At 50.3% G+C, this 21,514-nt stretch overlaps 1 protein-coding gene across 2 annotated transcripts; it reads left to right on the top strand.

Annotated features, from left to right (window-relative positions):
• The first annotated feature begins 783 nt into the window (after nucleotides 1-783).
• On the top strand, nucleotides 784-21,394 carry gemin4 (gem (nuclear organelle) associated protein 4). 2 transcript variants are annotated; one of them, XM_038273435.1, is made up of 5 exons: nucleotides 784-939; nucleotides 3,526-5,463; nucleotides 7,056-7,450; nucleotides 15,771-16,463; nucleotides 21,063-21,394. In XM_038273435.1, exons 1-5 carry the CDS (start codon nucleotides 930-932, stop codon nucleotides 21,282-21,284), a joined length of 3,258 nt encoding a protein of 1,085 aa, XP_038129363.1. In that variant the 5' UTR covers nucleotides 784-929; the 3' UTR covers nucleotides 21,285-21,394. The 2 variants fall into 2 exon arrangements, with proteins under 2 accessions (XP_038129363.1, XP_038129362.1); XM_038273434.1 differs by having other exon boundaries at nucleotides 7,056-7,471.
• Nucleotides 21,395-21,514: the final 120 nt, after the last annotated feature.

Raw genomic sequence — 21,514 nt, 5'->3', positions numbered from 1 at the left:
CCAAAAATAATAAAACAAGGATAAATATAATAAATAATTTTTAACCTCCAAGTAAACTCAGTAAATAATACAAAACTTATAAATCTAGGAATGAACACGATTCAAATGGATAAAGAAATAAAGAATAAAAAGCTCCAGAACTTTGGAAACCTGCAAACACACACACTTCCTTATCAACAGATTTTACCCTACTAACTAACTTCTAAGCAAAAAAAAAAATGTATTTTGACACTGAAAACTGTTGTTTTTGTGTTTTTATTTTATGTTTATATTTTATTATTGTCTCTTTGTTTGTGTTTTTTCATGTCATATAATTTTTTTTGTGAGGCTGAAAGTGAAAGTCTGGAACAGCTGATCTATGTTTGTGGTCCAAAGCTTTTGTCTTGATTTTCTGATGTGGATCCAATCTAAAGGAATTCAGTTACCTGATTTTACCCCAAGAGTCATTTTATTTGGTATAGTTGCGAAAATTGAACATAATTTTGGTGTTAATATTTTAATATTATTAGTTAAATTTTATTCACTCATTGGAAAAATTAGACAAAATCTTATGTTAAATCTTTAGAATTTGTAAGAACAAAACTTGTTTATATTTGTTTTCTTATTTCTATATTAAGATATACTTTATGCACTTTCTGTGAATGCAATTAATGCAGTTCTGTACTGGTACCTGGTGTAATTTACATTGGTTTAATAAAGCTTTTTTTTTTTTTTTTTGAAAAACAAAAAACAGAAACTCCTCCGACAGTGACCGTTCAGGAACTCACCACCTGGTGGCGGTAATGAGCTGCTTCGTTCTGCCAGCCGCCATCAAGCTCCACATAAAGAAGAAGGTAACTCTGCTCCCTGCGGTCTAAAGGAGTGAGGACCGGAGCTGCACGCGCGCTGTCAGGTGTTCTGGACCAGAGAAGAACCGCTTCTACAGCCTGATGGACTCAGGTAAACACACCTGATGGAGTAAATCAGTCATTTAAAGTAGATTCATGTTCATTCCGCATTATGAGCTGATATAACAGCCCGAGGACTCTGCTGCTTTCAGAAAGCTTCATGTTTTTATGGGTTAGAATTTATTAAAATGGAGAAAGTCGACATTAAAACTCAGCAAAGTGATGAAGAAGAGGTTTCTGATGATGAAGAGCTCCTCTAACACCTGGACGTCATCAGCTCCTCTGAGCTCCTGCAGCTGATGGACACTTCCAGATTAAATAAGATTATTTCTATAGCTTCAGTTTAAATTATCTATGGTCACTTTATAGATCCAGATCAACCAGATCATCCAGTCAGATTGATTCAAAGTTTTCTATCTAAGGAAAACCAGCTGATTGCATCGACTCATTGACTCTTCAGCAATCCCTCACACTAAGCATGCTTGTAGCGACAGTGGAGAGGAAAAACTCCCTTTGAACAGGAAGAAACCTCCAGCAGAACCAGGCTCAGTGTGAGCGGCCATCTGCTGAGGCCCACTGGGGTTCAAGGAGACAGAAGCAGACATAGAAAAAGAAGCATAGATTAGGGCTGCAACAACGAATCTATAAAAATCGATTTTTAAAAGCGTTGGCAACGAATTTCATCATCGATTAGTTGTGTCGTGCGATTAATGCGTCATCTGCCGCCTCCGTCATCACATCCACTTGACTGAAACGGGGGAAGAGGAAAAAATACGGCAGAGCGAGTCAGCGCCGCAGGTGCAGTGTTGCCAACTCAGCGACTTTTCAGACCCCTCCAGCGACTATTTTTCAAAAAAGCGACTAGCGACAAATCTGGCGACTTTTTACGGTGTCACTGGCGGCTTTTGGAGACTCTTACGTGAAAGCATGTATCGTTCCTACTCTGCCGTGGGGCGCCTCCCCCCGCTCCCGCAGGAGTCCCTCTCAGCGCTGCAGTCAGAGCCTCAGCGTCCAGACTGCAAATGAAGCGCGCATGCGCCGGGATTGACGGCGCAAATTGATCACAATAATTAAAATAGCCTGCGCTTTGTAAAGCGAAAAAAGTGACAACATGCAACTTTTGTCAAAACAAATGAACATGGCACGGAACCACCATGTTTGTTTGGTTTTAAAGTGGGGAAACGTAACGTTAGTTTCTCAGGTAGCTCATCAGATGCTTTCCTTACCGTGTTAGTAGGTTACAGACAGTGATAAGGTTGGCTTCTTATTTTACTTTTCATTTCATTTGAATTAGCTTAAGCAGCGTTTATATTTACTTTATAAATTAATTAACTTGCAAATTATGAGGGCAAGACTTTTAAAGTTTAAATCTTCTGGCAAAGATAAAATAAAGAAGATCCTGCAATTTATGGAAGTAAAGCAGAATAAAATCCAGCAAGATCAGTAATATGTCAATTAATTATCTGCCACATTCCCATGTAAATATCTGTCTTTGGAGGATGTGTTTTTTAGCACCCCTAGTTCTCTCATTTTTATTCCAAATACAATTTATAATTTGAATCACAGGGCTATTTTTATCTCTATGGTTCAGTATTTTCTCAAGTAGCAACTTTAACTGCTATACTTTCCGTTCTTAAAAGGCAGAACTCTTCTAGTCTAAAAAATAAGCTCATTTGTTGAAATGGGGGGGCCTATTGTTTGAACCCCTTAGGGGCTTTAAAAACAAAAATGTCTTGTTTTGCGCTTTATGAAACAAAGTACCCTATATTTCGTGGATGTACAGCTACATTTCTCATGTAAGTTTGCGTAGTTTTAACACAAACATTTATTTTTCATATTGCACCAGTACAGTTAATGAGCAACCTGTACTTGTGTGCTTGTTTGTTCTGTCTAAAATGTTTATTTTGGAATAAAGAGGTTAATATAAAAAATATTTTTTGTCCGATTCATCGATTAATCGAAAAAAAAATTGTCCGATTCATCGATTTTTAAAATAATCGTTAGTTGCAGCCCTAGCATAGATACAAAAGGCAACTGTCAACCAGCTCCACAGGCGGCCCCGTCCAGGAAACACACAGCCAGGCAGACGAGCTCCGAGCCAGCTCCCATGTCAGAGGATGAAGAGAGCACATCCAGTTAGTCACAGTCAGAGAAACAGGACTACACTGGAAAACAGGCCAAGCTCCAACATCTAGAAACAAAGGTGTTGATGGCAGCAGCACAGCTGATATTTCTCTCCAGGATGGAGTCACAGCCAAACAGGAACAGACCAGATGCAGCTACTATGAAAACTCGTTTATCCTTTTAGTTTTGAACATAAAATAAACTTGAAACCTCCTCAGCGGGCGTGTTTCCCTTTAGCACAAATAAATTTCATTATTTAAATTTGTTTTTTGGACCTGATTTGTGAATATGAACCAGTGTTCAGCAGAGGAGGCGGTCTGCTCATGCGCTCTTTGTTAGCCCTACTGATGAACTAGCACCATGTTAGCGCAGTTCACTTGTTTTTGTGCCATTTACAGTCAGCAGTTATCGGGGTTAGCGCGCTCGGACCGATATCGCCACGGTTTCAGGAGGGGAATGAAAATGAGGCTATAGAGGCCAAAGGTTAACGAAGCTCTGCTTTGGTTTGTTGCAGAAGCAGCCGTTCTCCAGGGGGCTTTCCTCCACGCTGATAAGTTGTGTCTCCCTGCATCGCTGTCCTCCCTTCAGAAAGCTGAATGGAGCCGCGTCTGCCGGCCGATCCTGCTCGCCGTCCAGGAAATCTGCGGCGCTCTGAGGCCCCGCCCAGCCTTAACCTGGAAGAAGAAGATGGTTTGTTCCGTGTGGCTGAAGCTGCTGAGCAGAGAAGCTGAGGAGGACGTTGAAACGGCGTGGAGAGAGAATCCGTTCTTCTGTCTGCAGAACAGCCTCCCTGAGCTCAACCATGCTGTCCTGCTGGAGCTGCTCAAGTCCACCGCCGCCGCAGCCATCTTTGCCGGTCTCCTCCTTCATCTTCCTCCCCCCCGGATCGTGGCTGAGCTGGAGCGGCTGACGGAGCACGTCAGGAGCGACCCGGCGGCCCAGGAAGATGTCCGGTTTTTCCTGGAGGTTTGGTGGGAGCTGTGGAAAGGCGGAGAAGATACAAACGCAGAAAACGAAGACGGCGTGGAGGCCATGTTTGCCTCCCAGTTCGCCCGTCTGTCCTCAGACCGTCCCGGTCCGACTCCTCGCGCTGCCAAGAGGCTGAAGCTGGACGCTGCAGAGGAAACGTCGGCCGACATCCTGCAGGTTCTCCTTCACGCACTCAGAGACATGAGGGGCCTGGTTTCTTCTGCAGACGTTTGTTTTCAGGCCCTGTCGGTTTGTCTCGACGCTCTGCACACCTCCCTGCTGATGAAGCAGGAGGTCACGGTTCCCGCCGCGGAGAAGTTGGACCTCCTGAGTAAATGGATCCTCTGCGGAGGAGAGGAGGAGACTCCGGATCCCGAACGGATCCGAGACGCTCAGAGAGACCTGCGTGCGTCTCTGTCCCCGTCCCGCTTTGGGCCCAGCAGCATGAAGCTGCCTGAAGCTCTGCAGATCGTCACGGACGTCGCTCAGCTCTGGAAGGACGAAGGCCTTCTGACATCCGGCGACGCCCCGGTCCCTCGCCGCTCTGCGCTGCGGCTGCAGCACAGCGTCCGGAGGGTTCTGCCTGCTCTGGATGAACTTCCTGAAGCTCTGACGGAGAAGAACGCGCTCCGGGATCTGCTGGGCTCTCTGGAGTTCCCCGCTGCTGAGAGCGCTCCAGACGCCCAGGCTCAGGTGGCCGCCGCCATCATCGCTCACCGCCTGCAGGACTATGAGCGCTTCGCGGAGCTGTTTGCAGGCCAGAGGTTCTGGGCTCCTTCTGAGACCTGGCTGCTCTGCCTGGAGCGGAACCAGGCGGCCTTCCTGCAGCCGCAGACGCTGGTCAGCCTGTCCTCCAGCGTGGCGAGCCTCCTGCAGGCAGGAAGCCTGGATGTTCATCAGAGCAGGAAGCTGATGAAAACGGCTGCAGATGTTTTCTCTGCTCTTTCTTTACCGGATCAGAACCGAGTCCTGGCTGCAGTTCTGACATCATCCAGCAGGGGCTTCTTCAGCCGTCCGCTCCCTGCAGCTGTGACCGAGGCCTTCGAGCTGGAGCTCAACATGGCCTTCAACTGCATCATCCAAGGAGGGGGCGGCGCCTCGGCAGCCGCGTCGCAGGGAAACCTGACCACCGCCGTCTCCTTGGTAGCCAGGGTGGCGTTTCAGAACCCAGAGGCGGCTTTGAAGTCGTGCTGCCAGGCGGCTGTTTATAACAGGGGGGCCTCGGCTCTGATGGCCAGGATCCTGCAGCAGCTGCCTGGACTGAGGCGACCCGGAGAACCCGGCGGCGTTTCTCTGAGCGACCCGCTCTGCACATGTTTGCAGGAGACGATCGCCAACAGATCCATGTCGCCCGGCGAGAAGCAGCAACTCCTCCAGTTCCTGGTTCTGCTGATGACGCCGCATGAAGAGGAGGAGAAACGAAGCTTCCTGTCGCCGGAGAACGTCGTCAACACCTTCGTCCTCCCCAACCTGCTAGCTAAGGGTAAGAACGCCGTTAGCTTTAACCCACACAGGTTTTCCTTCGAAATGTAAACTTTTCACATTTTGTTGCATTATATCCATAAAAGTTCATATTTTAGGATTTATGTGATTAAACTTTAGAACTGATTAACCTCCAGATTCCTCTTCCTCCGTCTTCGTTCTTCACACTTACGTCTCCGTCCACCTACGTCTTCTCTGTCAAAATACGTAACTGAGCTATTTTTAGCTCCGCTCCGGTCCGGCCAAGATCCGCTATTTCAATCTCACCAAACAGGAAAAAGAACGGCGAGAAGATCCGATTTGTCAAATTAAATTAAAGTAACAGTAACTAAAAATTAGAGCATAATTTTTATATAATCTCAAAAACTAATTAAAGCTATTAATTAAAATGATTGAATGCAAATTATCGGTTCTTCAACAGACCAGTAGGAAGAATTTCTCATCTCCATCAAAATATTGATTTTATACCGAGAGGCTTAAAAGTTTAATGAAATCCATTCAAAGCAAAGTTCAAGGAGCGAATCTCAGAACTTGAAAACAATCTTTTTATCTCAGGATGAAGCAGAGATGCTGAGTTTGGAGGCAGAGAACAAACCGATTTATGATCCTAATTATCATAAAAACCCACAACGAGGCAAAATGTTTGGGCAGAAACACGTTAGATTGATGCTGATGGTGAGTTTGAATTGTGTTAAATAAAGCGTTCATTTCCGCATGTTTTGCTCCTATGAGTGTCATGATAATATGGCGCTGCTCTCCTGGAGCTCAGAGGAAGTCAGAGCAGGACGGGAGGATCAGCGGAGGCTGCAGCTTTGCTTTGCGCGGCGCTCTGGAGGATGATGTGGGATGTTAGGGTCAGGCTCTAAAACAACATGAAGGGATCCATGACTAGTGAAACATGTTGGTCTAACTATGTTGTAATATTCCTATTAACTTAAACATCTTTGTTATACCTATAAATTCAGAATTAAGTAAAAAAATTATACATTTTTTCTTATATTTTTTATCCATGGAGGAAACATTTGCTGCACCAACATGGCTGACCTGTTTGAGTTTAGGCAGCTTTACTTCTAAATAAGATAAGATTAGATGAGCTTTATTGATCTCACAGCGGAGAAATTCACTCGTCACATTTTGGCATAGAAGTTACAGAAGGTGCAAAGAAGGAGGAAAAAGGTGCATTAAGAATAAACAATATATATGCAGTATATCCAGGTAAATCAAGATAAATAAGGATTAAGGTCCAAGAGTACATGTATCGCACACAATGAAAAAACAAAATAAAAATAAGAATAAAAAATAGAAATATATACAGGTAGATTTAGGAACAACGGTGAGGTGGTGGTATGATATTATTATATTATATTATTATGATTATATTCACATATATTGCACATTCAGCATATTGCACAGTCAATAAATAAAAATACGGAGCGATCCCGTTTTTTAGGGGAAACCTGGAAACCCTGGACTGGAAATAACCTTAAATGGATTTAACTGCGGCTAAAAGTTCAGCTCTTTGATATTAAAGTCCTAATTAAAGTAAAACTTTAATCCGGTTCCGGTGCTGATTTCCTGTCTCTGTGTTGCTAGGAGACGGCGTGGATGCTGAGCTCAGCCTGCAGCTTCTCCACGCCGCTCTGTCTGTGGAAGCGGCTGCTTCTCCTCACTGGGTGTTGGCCTGCTCCCCCTTCCCCCTCCTGTTTGTCCTCGCCCAGCTCTACAGCCAGGCGTACAGGTGCTGGGAGGAGCCACCGGAGGGCGCCGTCTACCTGCGCTCCATGGACACCAAGGAGCTGCTGGTTTCGGTGCTGACCGCGCTGGGAAGGGTGGTGGGTGCGGAGGTGGAGGCAGCCCCCAGCAGCTGGTCCAGAGCGCTGTTCTGGCTCTATGACAAAACCGAGGATCTGGATTGGACGGTGCGCTTCCACCTGAAGCCTGTATGGGGGCAGCACTTTAAAAACGAGGCGCCTTCCTCCCTGCTGGAGGTGTGTGAGCTGCCTGAACAGGTACGTGGGATTTAGGGCTGCTGTGCGCTGCTAGAGGAGCTGGACTAGGGGCCAGGACTAGGGGCCGGGACTAGGGGCCGGGACTAGGGGTCGGGACTAGGTGCCAGGTCTAGGTGTCAGGACTAGGTGCCAGGACTAGTTACCTGGACTAGGTGCCGGGACTAGGGGCCGGGACTAGGGGCCGGGACTAGGGGCCGGGACTAGGGGCCGGGACTAAGGGCCGGGACTAGGGGCCGGGACTAGGGGTCGGGACTAGGTGCCAGGTCTAGGTGTCAGGACTAGGTGCCAGGACTAGTTACCTGGACTAGGTGCCGGGACTAGGTGCCAGGACTAGTTACCTGGACTAGGTGCCGGGACTAGGTGTCGGGACTAGGGGCCAGGACTAGGTGTCAGGACTAGGGGTCGGGACTAGGGGCCGGGACTAGGTGTCGGGACTAGGGGCCGGGACTAGGTGTCGGGACTAGGGGCCGGGACTAGGTGTCGGGACTAGGGGCCAGGACTAGGTGTCAGGACTAGGGGCCAGGACTAGGGGCCAGGACTAGGTGTCATGACTAGGTGCCAGGTCTCGTTACCTGGTCTAGTTACCTGGACTAGGTGCCGGGACTAGGTGCCGGGACTAGGTGTCAGGACTAGGGGCCAGGACCAGGTGCCAGGACTAGTTACCTGGACTAGGTGCCGGGACTAGGTGCCGGGACTAGGTGCCGGGACTAGGTGCCAGGACTAGTTACCTGGACTAGGTGCCGGGACTAGGTGTCGGGACTAGGTGTCGGGACTAGGTGTCGGGACTAGGTGTCAGGACTAGGGGTCAGGACTAGGGGCCGGGACTAGGTGTCGGGACTAGGTGTCGGGACTAGGGGCCGGGACTAGGTGTCGGGACTAGGGGCCAGGACTAGGTGTCAGGACTAGGGGCCAGGACTAGGGGCCAGGACTAGGTGTCATGACTAGGTGCCAGGTCTCGTTACCTGGTCTAGTTACCTGGACTAGGTGCCGGGACTAGGGGCCAGGACTAGGTGCCAGGACTAGTTACCTGGACTAGGTGCCGGGACTAGGGGCCAGGACTAGGGGCCGGGACTAGGTGTCGGGACTAGGGGCCAGGACTAGGGGCCGGGACTAGGGGCCGGGACTAGGGGTCAGGACTAGGTGCCAGGTCTAGGTGTCAGGACTAGGTGCCAGGACTAGTTACCTGGACTAGGTGCCGGGACTAGGGGCCGGGACTAGGGGCCGGGACTAGGGGCCGGGACTAGGGGTCAGGACTAGGTGCCAGGTCTAGGTGTCGGGACTAGGTGCCAGGTCTAGGTGCCAGGACTAGTTACCTGGACTAGGTGCCGGGACTAGGGGCCGGGACTAGGGGCCGGGACTAGGTGCCAGGTCTAGGTGTCAGGACTAGGTGCCAGGACTAGTTACCTGGACTAGGTGCCGGGACTAGGGGCCGGGACTAGGGGCCGGGACTAGGGGTCAGGACTAGGTGCCAGGTCTAGGTGTCAGGACTAGGTGCCAGGTCTAGGTTCCAGGACTAGTTACCTGGACTAGGTGCCGGGACTAGGTGTCGGGACTAGGTGTCGGGACTAGGGGCCAGGACTAGGTGTCAGGACTAGGGTTCAGGACTAGGGGCCGGGACTAGGTGTCGGGACTAGGTGTCGGGACTAGGGGCCGGGACTAGGTGTCGGGACTAGGGGCCAGGACTAGGTGTCAGGACTAGGGGCCAGGACTAGGTGTCATGACTAGGTGCCAGGTCTCGTTACCTGGTCTAGTTACCTGGACTAGGTGCCGGGACTAGGTGCCGGGACTAGGGGCCGGGACTAGGGGCCAGGACTAGGTGCCGGGACTAGGGGCCAGGACTAGGGGCCGGGACTAGGTGTCGGGACTAGGGGCCAGGACTAGGTGTCAGGACTAGGGGCCAGGACTAGGTGCCGGGACTAGGTGCCGGGACTAGGGGCCAGGACTAGGGGCCGGGACTAGGGGCCGGGACTAGGTGTCGGGACTAGGGGCCAGGACTAGGTGTCAGGACTAGGGGCCAGGACTAGGTGCCAGGTCTAGGTGTCAGGACTAGGTGCCGGGACTAGGGGCCGGGACTAGGGGCCGGGACTAGGGGTCAGGACTAGGTGCCAGGACTAGTTACCTGGACTAGGTGCCGGGACTAGGGGCCGGGACTAGGGGTCAGGACTAGGTGCCAGGTCTAGGTGTCAGGACTAGGTGCCAGGTCTAGGTTCCAGGACTAGTTACCTGGACTAGGTGCCGGGACTAGGTGCCGGGACTAGGTGCCGGGACTAGGGATCAGGACTAGGTGCCAGGTCTAGGTGTCAGGACTAGGTGCCAGGACTAGTTACCTGGACTAGGTGCCGGGACTAGGTGCCGGGACTAGGTGTCGGGACTAGGGGCCAGGACTAGGTGTCAGGACTAGGGGTCAGGACTAGGGGCCGGGACTAGGTGTCGGGACTAGGGGCCGGGACTAGGGGCCGGGACTAGGGGCCAGGACTAGGTGTCAGGACTAGGGGCCAGGACTAGGTGTCATGACTAGGTGCCAGGTCTCGTTACCTGGTCTAGTTACCTGGACTAGGTGCCGGGACTAGGTGCCGGGACTAGGGGCCAGGACTAGGTGCCGGGACTAGGTGTCAGGACTAGGGGCCAGGACTAGGTGCCAGGACTAGTTACCTGGACTAGGTGCCGGGACTAGGGGCCAGGACTAGGGGCCGGGACTAGGGGCCGGGACTAGGTGTCGGGACTAGGGGCCAGGACTAGGTGTCAGGACTAGGGGCCAGGACTAGGGGCCAGGACTAGGTGCCGGGACTAGGTGTCGGGACTAGGGGCCAGGACTAGGGGCCGGGACTAGGGGCCAGGACTAGGTGTCATGACTAGGTGCCAGGTCTCGTTACCTGGTCTAGTTGCCAGGACTAGTTGCCAGGTCTAGGTGGCAGGACTAGTTGCCAGGTCTAGGTGGCAGGACTAGTTGCCAGGACTAGTTGCCAGGTCTAGGTGGCAGGACTAGTTGCCAGGACTAGTTGCCAGGACTAGTTGCCAGGTCTAGGTGGCAGGACTAGTTGCCAGGACTAGTTACCTGGACTAGGTGCCAGGACTAGTTACCTGGACTAGGTGCCGGGACTAGGGGTCAGGACTAGGTGCCGGGACTAGGGGTCAGGACTAGGTGCCGGGACTAGGGGTCAGGACTAGGTGCCAGGTCTAGGTGCCAGGACTAGGTGCCAGGTCTAGGTGCCAGGACTAGGTGCCAGGACTAGTTACCTGGACTAGGTGCCGGGACTAGGTGCCAGGACTAGTTACCTGGACTAGGTTCCGGGACTAGGGGCCAGGACTAGGGGCCGGGACTAGGGGCCGGGACTAGGTGTCGGGACTAGGTGTCGGGACTAGGTGTCGGGACTAGGTGTCAGGACTAGGGGCCAGGACTAGGTGTCGGGACTAGGTGTCGGGACTAGGGGCCGGGACTAGGTGTCTGGAATAGGGGCCAGGACTAGGTGTCAGGACTAGGGGCCAGGACTAGGTGTCATGACTAGGTGCCAGGTCTCGTTACCTGGTCAAGTTACCTGGACTAGGTGCCGGGACTAGGGGCCAGGACTAGGTGCCGGGACTAGGTGTCAGGACTAGGGGCCAGGACTAGGTGCCAGGACTAGTTACCTGGACTAGGTGCCGGGACTAGGGGCCAGGACTAGGGGCCGGGGCTAGGGGCCGGGACTAGGTGTCGGGGCTAGGGGCCGGGACTAGGGGCCAGGACTAGGTGTCGGGACTAGGTGTCAGGACTAGGGGCCAGGACTAGGTGTCATGACTAGGTGCCAGGTCTCGTTACCTGGTCTAGTTGCCAGGACTAGTTGCCAGGTCTAGGTGGCAGGACTAGTTGCCAGGTCTAGGTGGCAGGACAAGTTGCCAGGACTAGTTACCTGGACTAGGTGCCGGGACTAGGTGCCAGGACTAGTTACCTGGACTAGGTGCCGGGACTAGGGGCCAGGACTAGTTACCTGGACTAGGTGCCGGGACTAGGGGCCAGGACTAGTTACCTAGACTAGGTGCCGGGACTAGGGGCCAGGACTAGTTACCTAGACTAGGTGCCAGGACTAGTTACCTGGACTAGGTGCTGGGACTAGGTGCCAGGACTAGTTACCTGGACTAGGTGCCGGGACTAGGTGCCAGGACTAGTTACCTGGACTAGGTGCCGGGACTAGGTGCCAGGACTAGTTACCTGGACTAGGCGCCGGGACTAGGGGTCAGGACTAGGTGCCAGGTCTAGTTGTCGGGACTAGGTGCCAGGACTAGTTACCTGGACTAGGTGCCGGGACTAGGGCCCAGGACTAGGTGTCAGGACTAGGGGCCGGGACTAGGGGCCAGGACTAGGTGTCGGGACTAGGGGCCAGGACTAGGTGTCAGGACTAGGGGCCAGGACTAGGGGTCGGGACTAGGGGCCAGGACTAGGTGTCAGGACTAGGGGCCAGGACTAGGGGCCGGGACTAGGTGTCGGGACTAGGTGCCGGGACTAGGTGCCGGGACTAGGGGCCAGGACTAGGTGCCAGGACTAGTTACCTGGACTAGGTGCCGGGACTAGGGGCCAGGACTAGGGGCCAGGACTAGGTGTCGAGACTAGGTGTCGGGACTAGGGGCCAGGACTAGGGGCCAGGACTCGGTGCCGGGACCAGGTGCCAGGTGTCGTTACCTGGACTAGGTGCCGGGACTAGGGGCCAGGACTAGGGGCCGGGACTAGGTGCCGGGACTAGGTGTCAGGACTAGGGGCCAGGACTAGGGGCCGGGACTAGGTGCCGGGACTAGGTGTCGGGACTAGGTGTCGGGACTAGGGGCCAGGACTTGGTGCCGGGACTAGGTGTCGGGACTAGGGGCCAGGACTAGGTGCCGGGACTAGGTGTCAGGACTAGGGGCCAGGACTAGGTGCCAGGACTAGTTACCTGGACTAGGTGCCGGGACTAGGGGCCAGGACTAGGTGTCGGGACTAGGGGCCAGGACTAGGTGCCGGGACTAGGTGCCAGGTCTCGTTACCTGGTCTAGTTACCTGGACTAGGTGCCGGGACTAGGTGCCGGGACTAGGTGTCAGGACTAGGGGCCAGGACTAGGTGCCAGGACTAGTTACCTGGACTAGGTGCCGGGACTAGGGGCCAGGACTAGGGGCCAGGACTAGGTGTCGGGACTAGGTGTCGGGACTAGGTGTCGGGACTAGGTGTCGGGACTAGGGGCCAGGACTAGGGGCCAGGACTAGGGGCCGGGACTAGGTGTCGGGACTAGGGGCCAGGACTAGGTGCCAGGACTAGGGGCCGGGACTAGGTGTCGGGACTAGGGGCCAGGACTAGGTGCCAGGACTAGGGGCCAGGACTAGGGGCCCGGACTAGGTGTCAGGACTAGGGGCCAGGACTAGGTGTCATGACTAGGTGCCAGGTCTCCTTACCTGGTCTAGTTGCCAGGACTAGTTGCCAGGTCTAGGTGGCAGGACTAGTTGCCAGGTCTAGGTGGCAGGACTAGTTGCCAGGTCTAGGTGGCAGGACTAGTTGCCAGGACTAGTTGCCAGGACTAGTTGCAAGGTCTAGGTGCCAGGACTAGTTGCCAGGACTAGTTGCCAGGACTAGTTGCCAGGACTAGTTGCCAGGTTCTAGTTGCCAGGTTCTAGGTGCCGGGACTAGTTGCCTGGTCTAGGTGCCGGGACTAGTTGCCGGGACTAGGTGGCAGGACTAGTTGCCAGGACTAGTTGCCAGGTCTAGGTGGCAGGACTAGTTGCCAGGACTAATTGTCAGGTCTAGTTGCCAGGACTAGTTGCCAGGACTAGTTGCCAGGTGTAGTTGTCAGGTGTAGTTGCCAGGACTAGGTGGCAGGTCTAGTTGCCAGGTCTAGTTGCCAGGTCTAGTTGCCGGGACTAGTTGCCGGGACTAGTTGCCGGGACTAGTTGCCGGGACTAGTTGCCGGGACTAGTTGCCGGGACAAGTTGCCAGGACAAGTTGCCAGGACTAGTTGCCAGGACTAGTTGCCAGGACTAGTTGCCAGGTTCTAGTTGCCAGGTTCTAGGTGCCGGGACTAGTTGCCTGGTCTAGGTGCCGGGACTAGTTGCCGGGACTAGTTGCCGGGACTAGTTGCCGGGACAAGTTGCCGGGACAAGTTGCCAGGACTAGTTGCCAGGACTAGTTGCCAGGTTCTAGTTGCCAGGTTCTAGGTGCCGGGACTAGTTGCCTGGTCTAGGTGCCGGGACTAGTTGCCGGGACTAGGTGGCAGGACTAGTTGCCAGGACTAGTTGCCAGGTCTAGGTGGCAGGACTAGTTGCCGGGACTAGGTGGCAGGACTAGTTGCCAGGACTAGTTGCCAGGTCTAGGTGGCAGGACTAGTTGCCAGGTCTAGTTGCCAGGACTAGTTGCCAGGACTAGTTGTCAGGTGTAGTTGCCAGGACTAGTTGCCAGGACTAGGTGGCAGGACTAGGTGGCAGGTCTAGTTGCCATGTCTAGTTGCCGGGTCTAGTTGCCGGGACTAGTTGCCGGGACTAGTTGCCGGGACTAGTTGCCGGGACAAGTTGCCAGGACAAGTTGCCAGGACAAGTTGCCAGGACTAGTTGTCAGGTCTAGTTGTCAGGTCTAGTTGCCAGGACTAGTTGCCAGGACAAGGTGCCAGGACAAGGTGCCAGGACAAGGTGCCAGGACTAGTTGCCAGGTCTAGTTGCCAGGACTAGTTGCCAGGACTAGTTGCCAGGACTAGGTGGCAGGACTAGGTGGCAGGTCTAGTTGCCGGGTCTAGTTGCCGGGTCTAGTTGCCGGGACTAGTTGCCGGGACTAGTTGCCGGGACAAGTTGCCGGGACTAGTTGCCGGGACTAGTTGCCAGGACAAGTTGCCAGGACAAGTTGCCAGGACTAGTTGTCAGGTCTAGTTGTCAGGTCTAGTTGCCAGGACAAGGTGCCAGGACAAGGTGCCAGGACAAGGTGCCAGGACAAGGTGCCAGGACAAGGTGCCGGGACTAGTTGTCAGGTCTAGTTGTCAGGTCTAGTTGCCAGGACAAGGTGCCAGGACAAGGTGCCAGGACAAGGTGCCAGGACAAGGTGCCGGGACTAGTTGTCAGGTCTAGTTGCCAGGACAAGGTGCCAGGACAAGGTGCCAGGACAAGGTGCCAGGACAAGGTGCCAGGACAAGGTGCCAGGACAAGGTGCCGGGACTAGTTGTCAGGTCTAGTTGTCAGGTCTAGTTGCCAGGACAAGGTGCCAGGACAAGGTGCCAGGACAAGGTGCCAGGACAAGGTGCCAGGACAAGGTGCCAGGACAAGGTGCCAGGACAAGGTGCCGGGACAAGGTGCCGGGACAAGGTGCCGGGACAAGGTGCCGGGACTAGTTGCCGGGACTAGTTGCCGGGACTAGTTGCCGGGACTAGTTGCCAGGACTAGTTGCCAGGACAAGGTGCCAGGACAAGGTGCCAGGACAAGGTGCCAGGACTAGTTGCCAGGACTAGTTGTCAGGACTAGTTTCCAGGACTAGGTGGCAGGACTAGGTGGCAGGTCTAGTTGCCGGGTCTAGTTGCCGGGACTAGTTGCCGGGACTAGTTGCCGGGACAAGTTGCCGGGACAAGTTGCCGGGACAAGTTGCCGGGACAAGTTGCCGGGACAAGTTGCCGGGACTAGTTGCCGGGTCTAGTTGCCAGGACTAGTTGTCAGGTCTAGTTGTCAGGTCTAGTTGCCAGGACTAGTTGCCAGGACAAGGTGGCAGGTCTAGTTGCCGGGTCTAGTTGCCAGGACTAGTTGCCAGGTTCTAGTTGCCAGGTTCTAGTTGCCATGACTAGGTGCCGGGACTAGTTGCCATGACTAGTTGCCGGGTATGGTTGCCGGGTCTAGGTGCTAGAAGAGCGGCTCAGTCGGAGTTCCTGCAGCTATGATGTCACTACAAGCTGTCACAGTGTTTGCATGGGGGGGCGGGGCTTAACTAAACGCTCCTTCACTGATTTGGTTCCATTCCAGCTCAGTTTAGTGTCGGAGGTCATGGATGAGTCTCCTCCATCATCCATTTTTTATTTAGAGGAGGAAAGCGGGGACGAAGATGTTGTGGAAGAGGACGCCAGGGCGGCAGAAGCTTGGTTTGGTGTAGAAGGCTTCCAGCCGTACATGTTTGCATATATGATCTGATAAAGAGAACATTTATAAACATGAATGATTTGATATTTAAATCTGACTTCAGTACGACTTTAACGGTCGGCAGGTTGTTGGATGATAATCTGGTTAAAACCAGTAAAATCTGCTGTGTTTTGTATCAGGTTCTGGTTCTGGTGTTCTGCTCCTAAAGGTCGACCCAGAAACCGGACCGACTCCTTATTGTGACCTCCTTTCCTGCAGGAGTGGTCTGGTCTGGAGCTCCCAGCGTACGGCCAGGGGACGGGTCTTCTAGCCTGGATGGAGTGCTGCTCGCTGTCCGACTCCCTGCGCTCCACCATGTTGTCGTGTCTCAGTCTGGATCGGCGCCGGCCTGACCATGTCAGCATGTTTAGCAAAGGCCTGCTGGTGGCGCTCACGCAGACGCTCCCCTGGTGCTCCGTGTCCCAGTGGGCACGGCTGCTGGGAGTTCTGAGGGAGCTGATCCGGTCGGCTCGCCTGAGCGTCCCCTTCTCCCTGGAGTACGTGGACTACCTCCCCCTGCTGGACCTGAAGCAGTTCTCCTGCGAGCTGCGGCTGTCGGTGCTCCTGCTGCGGGTCCTGCAGCTGCTCTGCGGCTCCAGCTGCTCGGCCTGGCTGCCCTCTGACGGCTGGGCTCACCTCTGCAGGCTGCACGCCTACGCCGTGAGGAGCATCGTGAGCTGCGTGAAAGCCAAGCTTCCTCTCCATCCACCTTCTGCTGCCACAGCGTCTCCTGGTTCCAGAGCCTTTAATCCGTCGTCTGAAGCTACTAAACTGGATCCGGATCTTCTGAGCAATGCTGAGGAGAGTCTTCAGGAACCTGAGGCTCCTGTGGAGAAGGAGGCGCATTCAGCTCCAAGCCAGGAGGTGCTCTTCGTTCTCAGCCAGCTCTACTGCCATGTTCAGCACATCCAGGTAGGAGGCCATCTAAAGCTCCCGTCCACCTCAACCATTTAGACCAACGATGCTTGATGTAGGAAGAATCTGAGCACCCTGAAGTACGTTAGCACATGTCGGCATACGGCGAGAAATGTTGAACACGCTCAAAACGTCCCGCCGTACGCCAGCGTCTGCCATCAGTTCCAGGTCAGCTATCTGATGGTCGACATCCGTTCAGTGTCGGTTCCTCATCAGTCGTGGCGTCTAGCTGATCCTAAACCTCTGACTAACTTATCCAGAACTTCTGTCCAACCATATCAGCGTATCTGACGTGTTCCAGACGAGCGCTGAACGTGTTTCTAACTTCCAGGGTTCCCACAGATCCTTAAAGGCAGAGAATTATTCAGTTTAAGGCCTTAATTGGTATTAAAATGTCTTTCAAACGTCTTCAAATTGTTACGTCATAAATAGGATTTTATTTCTGTAATTAATATCAAACATTAAAATGACGGATAATAATTGTCGCTGGAACCATTATTGACATCATCCTGTGGAACCAATAAAATGATGCTGTTCTGCTCAGACCAGCGTCTCTGTAGTCAATACGCAGCGCAAGACGTCAGATTTGCTTTTATCACTTTCGTTTTTTTACGAAAATAAACTTTAAACTACCTCAGCAGGCGTGTCTCCCTTTAGGCATGTACAAAAAACTATTTTAACTCAGATCGCCATACGCTTATAAACACCAAAAAGTGAGTAAATATTTTTTTTTTTACATGACTAAAGGGAGACACGCCTGCTGAGGTAGTTTAAAGTTTATTTTTCTTACATAACTAAAGTGATGAAGGGATAAAGCTGAATCTGACGTGTTAGCATGCGTGTTGACCATGGGTATGCTGGTCTGATGGCGTATGCTCATCTGACAGAACATCAGACCTTAGAGTGCTGTGCTGCTAACTTTTTATCTGGACAATAAGGGGAAGTGGAAAGTTCAGGAAAATCAGTTTTCCAAGAGTTTTCTGCACGACTAAAACCAGAACCAGGGAATGTAGACGAGACACGATGGGAATCAGAGCAGCGGAGTCAGACGTGCGAAGTGTCAAAATCCAGAGAAGCAGCAGGATTGCTTCATTCTTTTCCTCCTTTAGAATGGAGTGATGGGCTAAGCAGCTAACTGCAGCTACTAAAGCAGGAAAAACAGGAGGCATTTAGTTTATGTGAATATATATTAAGTGATTTTAATAAAAGAAAAAAAGGACAATTACAGCAACGCGACGAGACACAAGCGAACTGACTCAGAATAAATTAATTCTAAAATCCTAAAGTCCGTTTCTAGCTCCCATCTTCAGATCCAGACCAGGATTCGATCTGACAGGAGAGAAAAAACCTCGACCTAAAAGGTCAGAAAAGCCATTAAGTGTTTATAAACTTTAAGCATTTAGTTTATGCAAATCAATTATAATAATTAGATTCGTAATGATTAGACAAACATTTCAACCAGGTTAAATTAAGCATGATTTAAATAAAGTTAAAGTATCATATCAAGCTAATCAATTTAAAATTAAAGTCCATTTCCAAATATCAAGAAAAATGTAATAATAATCAAAAACTCAAGCAGACTGATAGAAAGGGGGGAAAAATACTTAAATTTACGGCGCAATATCAAAGTTAAGTATAAATACATTCTGTTCTGATCAAATGTATTTTAAACTTCGCTGCCCAACATCAATGGAAACGGGTCAGAACTAAAAATCCAGCAATAAGTTGCCTTCTAAAAGAGAGCGGGGGGGCACTGAGCAACAATCAGCTCTGACAGAATCCAGGTGATCGGCTCCAACGATTCTATAAAACACGCTCCGATCAACAATCGAGCAGAAGAACCACACGAAATAATAATACGGTTATCAAATAACAAACTCACCTGGCGATCAGATCAATCGGTTCAAGGTGTTTGAGTTTGTGAGGAAGACGCCAACAGGTGAGGATCTTTAAGCTGCATGCTGGAGGCGGGGCTTTAAAAAGCTAGCAGAGTTTGGGCTAACACAAAAATAAAAGTCCTTGACTGATAGCAGGTTACATCTGCAACGCCTCCAGAGCGTCTCTCTCATCATCAGCAGTAGAACCAAACCTCTACTTTTCTCTGCTTTTGGGTAAAATGTGTCGGGATCAGGTTTTTATTGTGTTTATTGTGAAGTTGGTCTTAACTTTTTATATCAAGCAGCATTAAAAAGGGTTTCTGCGGGTCATTAAAAGGTATTAAATTATTATTATTTCAATTAAGGCCTTAATTGGCATTAAAACTCATTAAATGTGATTATCGTCGCATTTAGAGATTAAATAAAAAGTTTATAAAACCAATTTCGTCAGATAAATCGCGATATATTTGCACGGAACTGCTCCCCATTGATCTTAAAGGTTTTTATTTCAAGTGGCCTTAAAAAGTCTTGAATTGAACTTATTGTGGAGGAACTCTGTTCCAGCTACTGTATTATGGAGGATAAAAAGTGCCAAAATTAAATAAATAAATACAGCATTAAATAAATAATTTAATGTGTAAATAATTAATTAAATGTGGAATTAAATAAATAAATGTGTCATTCATTAATTAAAACCACGTCACTAATATAAAGTGCCACAATTAAATATATAAATACAGCGATAAACAATTAATTAAATGTGTAATTCATTAAATAAATAAGGAATTAAATATATAAATGTGTCATTAATTTAATAAAATACATCTTCATTTTATTAACAAAATATCTATAATTATTTCAGTGTGCATTTAATTATTTCATGGTCCTGCGTCGCAGTGCATCGAAACCATTAAAAGAATCTGTCAAACTCACCCATCAAAGTTAGGGGGCGGGGTTAACGCGAATCGAGTCTCTGTAATCGATTTGCTTCGCCTTAATGTGCAGGGCGACCAATCAGGTGTTAGATAACCGCCCCCTAACTTTGATGGGTGAGTTTGACAGATTCTTTTAATGGTTTCGATGCACTGCGACACAGGACCATGAAATAATTAAATGCACACTGAAATAATTATCTATATATTTTTTTTATAAAATGAAGACGTATTTTATTAAATTAATGACACATTTATATTCTCTTGCTGTTTTTAAGTCCCTTCTTAAGACTCATCTTTTTTCCTTGGCTTTTGGCACAATTTGAGAGGTTTTAATTTGTTTTATTCTTTTTGTATACTAATATGTATTTTACACTCGTTTTTTCTCTATTTTATAATTGTATTGTATTTTATGATTGTGTACAGCACTTTGGTCCTGTTCGGTGTATAAAGTGCTTCATAAATAAAGTTGGTATGGTATATATTTAATTCCTTATTTATTTAATGAATTACACATTTAATTATCTATTTAATGCTGTATTTATTTATTTAATTTTGGCACTTTTTATCCTCCATACTGTATAATGGCGTATTGGCAGCGTTTTGGTATAGCGGGGGTTCACAGGAGGAAACCGTCAGTTCTCCTCCAGACTTCATCCCCATCATAGGGTGAGCCAGAAGGTGAGTGATGGATCCTCCCTGCGTTCACGCCCACCACCAACACACTTCCCAGCAGACACCAGAAACCTGCTTTATTTATTTTTCTTTTTGAGGTAAACAGCAGCAGGTTAATACCGCGATCAGAGACATCTTTTTCTGCAGACCGGGCGCATCGCTGCCCCCTACAGGACACTGGCTTGTGCATCATTTCCTGTGTGTTGTGCAGAAGTTAGGCTGTTGTTGGACAGAAGTTCTGGACTCGTCATGAATCCTCTGTTTAAGAGGAATAGGCTCTATGCACAACTCCACTACTTCCTGCATTTAAAGCAGCTCCTTTGTTTCCTGTCTTTCATGATTGGATGCACTGATTAATCCAGGTGTGTATGACCTAAGTAACTGGCCAGACACACCTGGATTAATCAGTTCGTCCAGTAATGAAAGACAGGAAACAAAGGAGCTGCTTTAAATTCAGGAAGTAGTGGAGCTGTGCATAGAGCCCATTGTTTGCCTGGCTGACCACTTAACGCCCCCCCCCCTTTCAGAGACATAGACAGGTATGGGGCATTGCAGGCTAACAAAGAAGCCAAGCGACCCCCATTCCAAAGGGGGGGACCCGTTCATCCGTTTCTATTTGCATGTTTTCTAAACTAAAACCAGGCTTTGTTGGGCTGCTGGATAAAACCTGGAACTAAACGCTATTTCTGACATTTGGAATGAAAAAACTTCCTGGATGGAAGAGAAACGTCTTCAGACTTGGAAACAAAGTCCAGAGGATTGATTTTTAACTTTGTCAGAATGACTAAAACCTGGATGTCTGAGAATGTTAAACAGCATTCCTAACTTTATCCTTCATTTTCTGACTTCATTCCTTTCCTTCTCCCTACTTCTCTGCCTCTGATTGGTTGAGGAGACTTTGACAGAAGACTTTCAGATTTTTCAAATCCCTTCGATCTATTTGTCAATCTCGCAGCTCATATCGGTTCGTTCCTGAACCTCCCTAACGTAGAAACACACCAGAACTACTGCATGAGGAAACGATATCCTGATTTATATGTTAGCGAGCGGATCTAAAGGTAGCATTCAAAGCTCCGCCTTCTAATAAAGACTGTGACGTTTGTTGGCTGCAGGTGATGATGCCAGGAGGCCAGTCGGAGCCTCTGTTCCTGTGCAGCTTGGAGATCCTCAGTAACTACGCGGCCATCATGGCCGCCTTCCCGGACAGCTGCAGCCACGTTGAGAGCGACGACACGCGCCACTTCTTCTCCACCATCACAGCCAACCTGAGCGACCGCAGCATGAAGGACGTGCTGCAGCAGAAGATTGCTCAGCTGGTGTCATCTACAGCATGAAGAGACGCCGACGGATTTACAGAACTATCAAACATGCAGATTCCTCTCTTTGCTCGGCTCGTTAAAGTCAAATAAATGTTATTTTCCAATCAAAGTGTTCATGTTGAGATGAATTGTTCATAATGAACTTAGTTCAGTCCTAAAACTACAAAATTATCTAAAAATGTGTCTATAATTCTTAAAATAACTGCATTTAACCTCAATCTAAGAAAATCTGCCCATAGGAGGAT

Source organism: Cyprinodon tularosa, unplaced genomic scaffold (genome assembly GCF_016077235.1).
Source record: "Cyprinodon tularosa strain WSP-4 unplaced genomic scaffold, ASM1607723v1 ctg871, whole genome shotgun sequence".
Taxonomy (NCBI): domain Eukaryota; kingdom Metazoa; phylum Chordata; class Actinopteri; order Cyprinodontiformes; family Cyprinodontidae; genus Cyprinodon; species Cyprinodon tularosa.
Note: the sequence above shows the minus strand (reverse complement) of the source record. Positions and strands in the feature narration are given on the sequence as shown.